The sequence below is a fragment of the Pinus tabuliformis genome, chromosome 3_2 (genome assembly GCF_031772625.1).
Source record: "Pinus tabuliformis cultivar Carrire ecotype Pingquan chromosome 3_2, CPIR1, whole genome shotgun sequence".
In the NCBI taxonomy this organism is placed as follows: domain Eukaryota; kingdom Viridiplantae; phylum Streptophyta; class Pinopsida; order Pinales; family Pinaceae; genus Pinus; species Pinus tabuliformis.
In genome coordinates, this window is record NC_142302.1 from 440,968,405 (window position 1) to 440,978,672 (window position 10,268).

At 36.6% G+C, this 10,268-nt stretch overlaps 1 protein-coding gene across 1 annotated transcript; it reads left to right on the plus strand.

Annotated features, from left to right (window-relative positions):
* The first annotated feature begins 5,123 nt into the window (after nt 1-5,123).
* Nucleotides 5,124-6,775, plus strand: PCAP1 (plasma-membrane associated cation-binding protein 1). The gene is made up of 4 exons (XM_089416486.1): nt 5,124-5,496; nt 5,764-5,853; nt 6,004-6,088; nt 6,177-6,775. Exons 1-4 carry the CDS (start codon nt 5,389-5,391, stop codon nt 6,533-6,535), a joined length of 642 nt encoding a protein of 213 aa, XP_089272612.1. The 5' UTR covers nt 5,124-5,388; the 3' UTR covers nt 6,536-6,775.
* The last annotated feature ends 3,493 nt before the right edge of the window (nt 6,776-10,268 follow it).

Here is a 10,268-nt window from a genome sequence, read left to right on the forward strand (position 1 = left end):
GCTGGCCACCCAGGGATGCATCGTTCTTTGGCATTGTTGGAGAGAGGATTCTTTTGGGAGAAGATGCGGGAGGATGTAGAGGAGTATGTACATACGTGCATCATTTGTCAGCAGGACAAATCGGATACTTAGAGACAAGGAGGACTGTTGCAGCCTTTACCGATTCCTGAGAGACCATGGATGAGTGTCTCGATGGACTTCATCACTCAGTTGCCACAGGTTCAAGGGTATAATGGGATTATGGTCGTGGTTGATCGTTTTTCCAAGTATGTTGTCTTTGTTCCTACAAAGATGCCTTGTGGAGCCAAGCGAACTGCGGAGTTGTTATTTAAGAACATAGTGAAGTATTGGGGGATGCCATTGAGCATTGTGTCGGATAGAGATCCGCGTTTTACAGGCAGATTTTGGACCACATTGTTCAAGTTAGTCAGGACAGAGTTGTTGATGAGTTCGAGTTACCATCCGCAGACAGATGGGCAGACCGAGAGGATCAACGCATTGCTGGAGGACTACTTGCGACATTATGTGATGGCTGATCAGAAGAATTGGCCTGAACTCTTAGATATTGCTCAGTTTAGCTACAATATTCAAAAGAGTTCTGCGACGGGGTATAGTCCATTTGAGTTGGTGAATGGGCAGATGCCGGTTGCACCGCACACCGTAGTGATGGGAGGCTTCTTAAGGAGTCCTCATGCGAAGAAGTTCATGAAGGCTTGGGAGGAGACCTTGGAGTTAGCACGGTTGTACTTGCACGACGCTGCAAGGAGGATGCAAAAGTATGCTGATCGTGGGAGACGGGAGGCACACTTCAGTGTGGGATATATGGTGTTTCTCAGGATTACCAGGGAACAGTTTCAACCAACCAAGGGGACTGCGAGCAAACTGACACGGAAGTATGAGGGACCATTCCGAGTGAAGAAGAGAGTGGGGGAAGTTGCTTATGAGCTGGAGCTTCCACACCATATGCACATGAAGCATCCAGTTTTTCATGTGAGTCAGTTGAAGAGATGTAGACTTGATTCAGACCATCCAGAGAGAGCTGAACCGCCAAGAGGACCAGCCGGGATTGTGGACAAGCCAGGACTGGAGTTGGAGAAGATTTTGAGCTACAGAACTACAGGGATTGGTTGCCACATGAAACGGGAGTATCTTGTCAGATGGAAGAATGCACCGGAAGAGGAAAGCTGGGAATCGGAGGACTCACTTTGGAGATGGAAGAAGAAGATTGCGAAGTATGAACGGAAGATACTGAGGCGATCGGGATTGTCAAGGGTGACAATGATTTCCAGTGGGGGAGGATGTGACGACCTACGGTCATTGGGCGACCGGGCGCACGCGCCTACCTCCGCGGAAAACAACTAAGGCAGAAAAAGTGCGATGGCGACCAAGGTGCGACATAGTTATGAAAGCGTTTATATGGCAGTTGGGCGTGCGAAACGATGGATGGGCCGACTCATGGAGGAGCGTTTTACACATCGTTTGGGCGCGCTGGCTGGGCGTTTGAAGGGTCAGCCGGTTGGAGGTCGCCACACGTTGGAGAGGCGTATAAACAAATTGGATATGCGCTCATTTGGACAAGCAATCTTCGCATTGTCTCATCACACAAGGAGAAGTGCGAAGGCACACTTAGAGCCGCAACAAAGAAGTGTGGATGTGCCCGCCGAGTCGGGCAAGGCAAGGCACGTCGTGCAGCGCGGTTGGGGCACGGGTGGAGGGCGTAGTGAGGCGCCCGCCCACCAGACTTGGTACACGGTCTCGGTTGTAGAGGGGCGCGGGTGTGCACGGGCGCGCCCGCCCGTTTGGGCATAAGATCGTGTGTTGTTGTATTGTATTTTGGGTGGAGTGTTGTGGTGTGACCGCCGTGCGCTCTTGCACGGGCGGGTGCCCAACCTCGTTTATGAACGCCGGTGGAGCTTCGCTCCCGGTCATTGTAATATTTCTTCATATATAATAAAAGAAGATTTCCTCTTGCATATTGTTGGGTTATTATTGCTGTTCATGTATTATTAATGGATTCCGCACATTAATAATGTTAATTCATGGTTATTATGAATTGTTGAAGGCGTAGTTCGTAAAGTTAATCTAACTATGGAAAGAGTTGGTAACTTAGGCGGTGCCGCACCCGGCCAATTTAAAGAAAAAAGAATTGGTGGCGTGACACCCAGATGGAGTGAACAAAATTATAATTCTTAAAATAAAAACATTAATTAATTTTAATATTTAAAAATATAATTTAAATAATATAAAATTACATGGTCATCGAGTTAAATTTTAATAAAATAGAAAAATAAAATAAAATATTTAACCTTTAAGATTATAAGATACAAATATTCCTTATACTTTGCAAACCAAAAATAATAACATGACTACAGGGTAAAACTTTGTAAACCAATAATAATAGCATGACGACAGGGTAAAACTATGAAGTGGACCACCTAGATTATTATATGGCCTTTTCTCGCGAATGTGTTTTTAAAGCAAATTTTGATTCAATTCGGGAGGGATCCTCTTCGAGTAAAAGTTAACCAAAATATATATAAAAAGAGAGTCGAAACATTAAGTATATTAAAATATTACATAGTTTTTAAAATTTCTAAATTTTAATATATTTTATTTAAAATTAATCGAAAATTTATAAAAACCATTAAAATTAAATTTTAATATTATTTTTAATTAATTTGTATTTTTTTAAAATTTTAAAATTATTTTTTTAAGTAATTTATCAAAATAGTAGAGATGAAATAGTATTTTTATAGGAATTTGAGGATACAATTTCAAGTAAGAAAGTGATTTTTTACCATCTTAAATATTGGACGGATCACAAATGCTATAGAGTGCTAATCCGGAATCCCCAACAACAATATGATTTTTTTGTTGTTTAAAATATATTTTTAAATGTATAAATCGATTCAACACTCTGAAAAAGGAGGCATTCAAATTTTACTTAAACTCAAATTTTTAATAAATAAAAAAATTAATTCATCTATAAGTTACATTACACCAAAACAAATAATATTATATCTATAATTCAAAATCTGGAAATTGGTTATAAAACATCAATTAATATATCATTAAAATTAATTGTAATTTATAAATTAAAATTATTGTTATTTTTATTTATTTTAAATTATTAAAAATTCAAATAAATTTAATTTTAACTCAGTTAAATAATCTAAACAATTTTAAATTAAAATTAGTTGTAATTTATAAATTAAAATTATTTTTATTTTTATTTATTTTAAATTATTAAAAATTCAAATAAATTTAATTTTAACTCAGTTAAATAATTTAAACAATTTTAAATTAAAATTAGTTGTAATTTATAAATTAAAATTATCATTTTTTATTTATTTTAAATGATTAAAAATTCAAATAAATTTAATAACTAATTATTTAATATTAATATTATAGTATATTACTAGAAATTTGACAAAAATAAAAATATTATTACAGTTTTTCACATAACTGTATCATTAAATTCCAACCTAAAAACAAAAAGATAAAAACAATCAAACTCTGCCCTCAAAACAAATAAAAAACACTTAAATTTTCTGCCGAACTTTTTTTTTGAAACCAATCAAATAATTCATTAAATATTTTAGCATGAGATAAATCGAATATAATTTTAATATCCATAAACCACCACCACCATTAAAGAAAATTAAAAACTTAATTTACTATTCATTCAATTATATCTATAAAATTAAAATTTAATTGATTTTAAAATAATTATCAGATACCGATATTTTATTATTGGTAGAATATTATAATTCAAATACACGATACGTCTTCTTCGCACTGAACCGTAGAATATACTCTACTCCATTCAATTTAGAATAGTGCTAAAATACATGGAATCAAATAAGAGTCTCCATCCTTTTACAGCTCATAGAAAATGACAATTGAAGCCGCACTGTAATAGCTGGCTTCCACGTGGGCACTGCAAAGTTTCAGGGCCATCCATGTGCATTAAAAATCGTGTCCCTACGTGTGACCATTGTGCCTTTTTCTTTTAGATCAGCCGCTGCCCTCTATCATTAGAAATATATATATATGTATGTATGAATGAAAATTCCTATTTAAATGCATATAATAATATATTTATTTTGTATCAAATGACAGCTGTTCGGTCACTGTGGCCAGTTCAATCATATGATCCAGGTATGCAGTATTCGGATGATGGGATTCCTCCTCCTCTCATTCTGTCATTGGACCATGAATATTCCTTTCTTTGGCCACGGTGAAAATGAAATGCTGTTCAGTGTTCTCTGCGGCCTTTTCCTGATAATCTTTATCCTGAGAGCATGAGGAGTGTTGAATTCCAGCTGTAAAATGTGGCGTTTCTGGATAATCTTTATCCTGAAAGCATGAGGAAGTGTGTCGAATGCCAACTCAGTTTTGATCTATCGACATATCTTTTAATCGAAATGGAAAGAACTGTAACCCAAACGAACAATCTCGAGTCAAATGTCGGTAGAATATGTGGAGATGTCAACTATAACTATTAATATTTTAACAGCAGCGACAAATTTGCTCTAGATCTGGCCATAAGTATCCAAGCGAATCGTTCCTTCAGCTCGTCTGCTTATAAATTTAAAGAAAAAATATTGTTTTTCGCCGAGAATCCAAGGACTACAACTGTTGTACATTTGTCTTACAACATTTGTCTTTGAGTGTTCCTTTAACATGCTGGATTGGTTAATTGCATGGGACCGACAGCTCACGGCTAATGACGAAGCAGAATTATAGATCTTTTGGCGGAGAGGTTAAATTGACGCACAGAAATTGTCCGGTCAGGTAGAGTGTTTTGGCTTCAGCAACTAATGGCGGCACCTGCTAGGCTAGTTCTCCGTACCTACTATTCTTGAGAACTACCAGGTGTCATTGTCCTAGAGGACTTGAATGTCTTTAGTTCGGTTAAAGGAAAATCGCCGGCGGCAACTTTAATGTAAAAAGATTTGTGTTTCCATAAATGGAATCAAGCTCCTTAAGATGTACCGGAAATTGGAGGTTTTTACAGGTGTAAAAAGGTTGACACCTGTTACTTCGCTGCTTTCGTGAAAGAGTGATGAGGAAGCCAGCGCAGAGAGGGGTCCCATGCCGCTTCTCCGTCTTACTTGTCAAGACAGGAACTCGAACACAACGCAACAAGAGCTTGTTAGGTGCGTCTATAATCCTGTCTTCCTACCAGGCGATTTCGGAACAGCTCCGAGCTCTCTGAGTACTGCTTAGGGTTTCAGCCGTCCAAAGCTGGTTTTCCGCAGGCCATTATTCGCAGGGACTGCACCGCGGCGTGCTTCTGTTAAAGAAACTAGATACTCGCTCTGTTTGTTATCTGGAAAAAGGCTTCTTTGACAGAAAGATATTACGGTTTCAATTCTTGTAAAGATGAGTTATTGGAAATCAAAGGTTTTGCCCAAGATTAAGAAGTATTTCGACAAACCTGGCAAAAAGAAAGCCGCTACGGAAGCATGTATAACTTTCGAGGCATCCAAGGTTTGTTTCCTTGAAGATTGTTTCTTTATCGTTGATTTCTGGATCTTACTTTGTAGATTACAGTCTTATTTGTAAAGTATTAAGATGTTATACACAATATGAGTGTATTGCCGAAAAGTATTAAGACTTTATACACAAAATGAGTGTATTGCCGTTGATGAATTTCCGGCACGTTATCCGTCGTATTTGAACCCTAGCCGGTGAAAATTGTGTCCGAGTACTAACTCTTTTCACATAATTATCCTTGTGTCTAATTTTTTATTACAGGAATCCATAGAAAAGGAGATTCAGGAGAAGCAAGAGGAGCTTCAGCCGAAAGTCGTAGAAGTGTACAAGTCAATTGATGCAGAGACTAAGGTCAGGGCAAACTTTTTTTTGTTATTAATGCTAAACAATAAAATCATGTACGATACATCTTAAATCTTTAAGGGCGGTGCCTGAGTCTACAAATTTTCTCCCTCTAATTTGATAAATTTGTCCGCCCCTGCATATTGTTATTCAAAGCAGATAATTGTGAAGAATCCAACGGCCGACGCCATCAAGAAACAGCCGAAGCCAGTGCAAAAGCTTTTGGAAGAGCTTGTCAAAATCGGTAAGATCACAATCCATATCTGTTCGTATCTCTTTGTAAAACTAGAAGACCAGGGTTCGAATCTCACGAATCGAATAAATTTACACAGGCTTCCCTGGAGCGTCCCAGGCAAACGAGGCAGCATCCAAGTACGGCCCAGCGCTAGTACTGGGGCCCGTTACGTACATACTACAGAAGACATCTACGTTCATTGTCGAGGACGTGGAAGCCGAAGCTCCTCCCACGGAAGCTGTAGCAGAGGTCGCCGCTGTCGAAGTGGCGAGCGAACCGACCAAGGAGGCCGAGACGTCCGTCGAGACTATTGTAGAAGAAGTGAAGACCGATGAAGGAGCCGTGGTAGAAAAGATGGAAAAGGTGGAAGAAACTACAACCGAGGACGGGAAAAAGGTCGTGACGGTAGAAGTGACGGAGACTATAGTAGAACCCGAGCCCGAGCCCGCAAAATAATGAAGAAATTATCCTGTTACGTCACAGAGTTCTCATGTGTATAGTATTGGTTTGAAAATTCGTTTTATGTTTTATGTATATGCACAACATCATTTTTTATATGCGAGTTTGGTCGTCTGCGTGGGATTGGTATGTCCCTCAAGAAATTGTGAAGATTCATTCGGTTATTCCACATGTGACATGGGGGTTTGTATTATTAATTTCAATAATTGGAAATAAACTCATCCTATTGCATTGCAATTCTTGTCTGGATGATGAAAATGACATCACCATCATAAGCTTTAATGTCATGCCAACTCTGGATTCAAGGTATGCTTTTGAACCTTATTTAATGTAGAGTCTGGCTCGTTAAAAGCTGGTCCTGTTTGTATTCACTGTAATGTTTTCAACTCATTGGATTTTTGGGTACTGAAAGTCCCAGAATACCACATATATTCCAGAAGAATATTGGTCTTCTTGTTCCACCCCTTGGGGTACTACTGATGCAACATAGCTAGACAGATGGTTTTTATCATAACACCTTGGGTGGAAAAAACAAACTGGTGATATTTGTAGATTTTTTTTTTGCAGATATAGATATCATATCCAGATGACGTGCAGGGTTTTCTAAGCTTAGATGCCAATTTTAACTGACTTTTTTTGGTTGGCAATTTTCTAAACTTAGATGCCAATTTTATCTGACCTTTTTTTGTTGGCCATCATTGAGTCAGTACATTGAAATTTTTGTTTGAAGGCCAAGGATCGATTTGGGGATCCCAGATCTAAATTATTGGTAATATAGGGCTTAGATGCCAATTTTAACAGACTTTTTTTTTGGGTTGGCAAGTTTCTAAGCTTAGATGTCAATTTTAACTGACCCTTTTTTTGGTGGGCAATCATTGACTGAGTACATTTTAACTCCTTTTAAAGGCCAAGGATCGATTTGGGGATCCCAGATCTAAATTGTTGGTAATATAGGGCTGGAATAATCCAACCGAGTACATTTAAACTCCTTTTTAAGGCCAAGGATCGATTTGGGGATCCCAGATCTAAAATTGTTGGGGATATAGGGCTGGAATAATCCAACTTTGATTTTCGATCACACAAGAGGTTGCTTTTGGAATAAAGTTTAGGGATTGTTAAGTTTATTTTGATTTCACAACAGAGGGTGCTTTTGGAATATAGTTTAGGGATTGTTGAATTTATTGCAGTCTATAGGAACCCGCACCCTGCCTTTATTCATATCCCTAGAGTTGGGAACTGACTGTGCTTGGTCTATGATCATTCCCGGAACTGACTGTGCTTGGTCTATGATCACTGCCTTTATTCATATCCCTAGAGTTGGGAACTGACTGTGCTTGGTCTATGATCACTCCCGGAACTGACTGTGCTTGGTCTATGATCACTCCCTTCAGGGAGTCCCTAAGAATCAGGGTGAATACCTAGAGTGTCCTGAAAATGCAATAATAGGAGGGAGAATGTCCAAAACCTCCGTCAAGAAATGGAAATGGCTCCGGATCTCGACCTTGGTTTCGAGCTGATGAACTTGATAGCCTGGTTAGCCCGTACTTTTAGAGCTATACTAGGGATGGTGGTTGAATTTATTTAGAATTCAGATTTTGAGAATATTTTAATCAGTATAGATTTATTTTAAATACGGATCTAATGCGAGTGGAATCTAAAGTGAGTGGATAGATCCATTTTAAATAGGGATCTAACATGAGAACAATCTAACATAAGCCAATCTAACATAAGCCAAGAGAACAATCTAACATAAGCCAATCTAACATAAGCCAAGAGGGATCAAATTTCTTCAGGATCTAACATGAGCCGACGGATCAAATTTCTTCACGATCTAACATGAGCCGCATGATTTCTTCAGGATCTAACATGAGCCGACGGATCAAATTTCTTCACGATCTAACATGAGCCGCATGAGGGGAGAGGGATCAAATTTCTTCGAGTGAAATTTTTTATATGAGGTCACATTATTTAAATGTTTTGTATAGTTATTTAAGTTTTTTTTATTTTTAGATTTTTCATCATTTTTATTTTTATTTTGGCCAACATGATTAAAATTTCAATTCAATTTTGATGATTGACAGAGAGCATTACACATTTTTTACATATCATACTAGGCTCTACTAGATTGTAGAATGATCCTTTCCACTCTTAACTCAATAAAAAACAACTCAATAAAACTGAATAAAATTAATGATGTGAAATGAATAAAATTAATGATTTCATAAAAACAACTCAATAAAAATGAATAAAATTAATGATTTGAAATGAATAAAATTAATGATTTCATAAGAATTTGGTTTTATCTAATTTTGAGTCTAGAATAATTGAGATAAGATATACATAAAAATAGCTGTGCATTTCATCTAATTTTGAGTCTAGAATAATTGAGATAAGATATACATAAAAATAGCTGTGCATTTCATTATTTACATTTGTGTGTTTTCATTTGTTCAGGTCGTTCAAGATAAATTATTCCCAGAAAACCAAAACTGGTTTGAGTGTATTAACATCATTCATAAGAATCCGGAAAGGTTTACTTTTCGGTTCGAAACTATGTAGGATGTTTTGATGTGGGGAAGGTTTGCTCTAAAATTTTATATCTAATCATTCGAAATTTTTGTCACCCGTGTGTTTCCCTATCCCGGCTCAGAACGATGATTCTGGTATGGAAATTCGCTATAACTTTTTATAGCTATTCTTTTCGTAATTTTTGTCTTCGATGTGTGAGTATTGGTTCACCACCGCAGAGTGGGGGTTCGGCTCAGAAATAGAGCAGGCACGGAAACCCATCCGTTTTCTACGACCGTTTGCTTTCTCTTTGTCGTAAGCAAGCGACATGTTTTTTTAGTGAGGTCGTTTTTTATTTTATTATATTAAGTATTTTGTAACCATACCGGTTAGCTCGAAATTTTGATTAAAAGATTTGAGGTAAGTAATTCAGAAATGTTTGAACATATCTCCTCTTCTCACAAAACCTCATCCGTTTTCTACGACTGTTCGCTTTCTCTTTGTCGTAAGCCAGCGACATGTTTTTAAGTGAGGTCGTTTTTTATTTTATTATATTAAGTATTTTGTTTCTCAGTGAGGTTTTATTTTATTTTATTATGTTAAGTATTTTGTAACCACATTGGTTAGCTCGAAATTTTGATTAAAAGATTTGAGGTAAGTAATTCAGAAATGTTTGAACATATCTTCTCTTCTCACAAAACCTTTAAGAAGTAAGTTATTCATTCATCCATTGGCTTAGTAAGTCATTCATTTTTGTTTTTTCATACTGTCAATTACATGAAAATAAAATAATATTCAATAAACAGAATAAAAAACCAGTAAACCAATCATAGTGCTTCATATTTATATTAAACATATGCAGTAAGTCATTCATTTTTGTTTTTTCATACTGTCAATTACATGAAAATAAAATAATATTCAATAAACAGAATAAAAAACCAGTAAAAATAATATTCAATAAACAGAATAAAAAACCAGTAAACCAATCATAGTGCTTCATATTTATCATGATGTAATGACTCGGTAATTTGTAATTCCAGATAGTTACTGTGGTAAAACAATATGAGTGGTAATTTGTTTTATTAAAGACATTATTAGTTTTAATATTAATATAAGAGATTATTTGCACATGTGTATTGATGAAATGATGAAATGCTGGCAGCCTCCAAAAGGAGGATTTTCTATTAAAAGAAAATAAAAATCAGTTATGGAACTGAAAAAG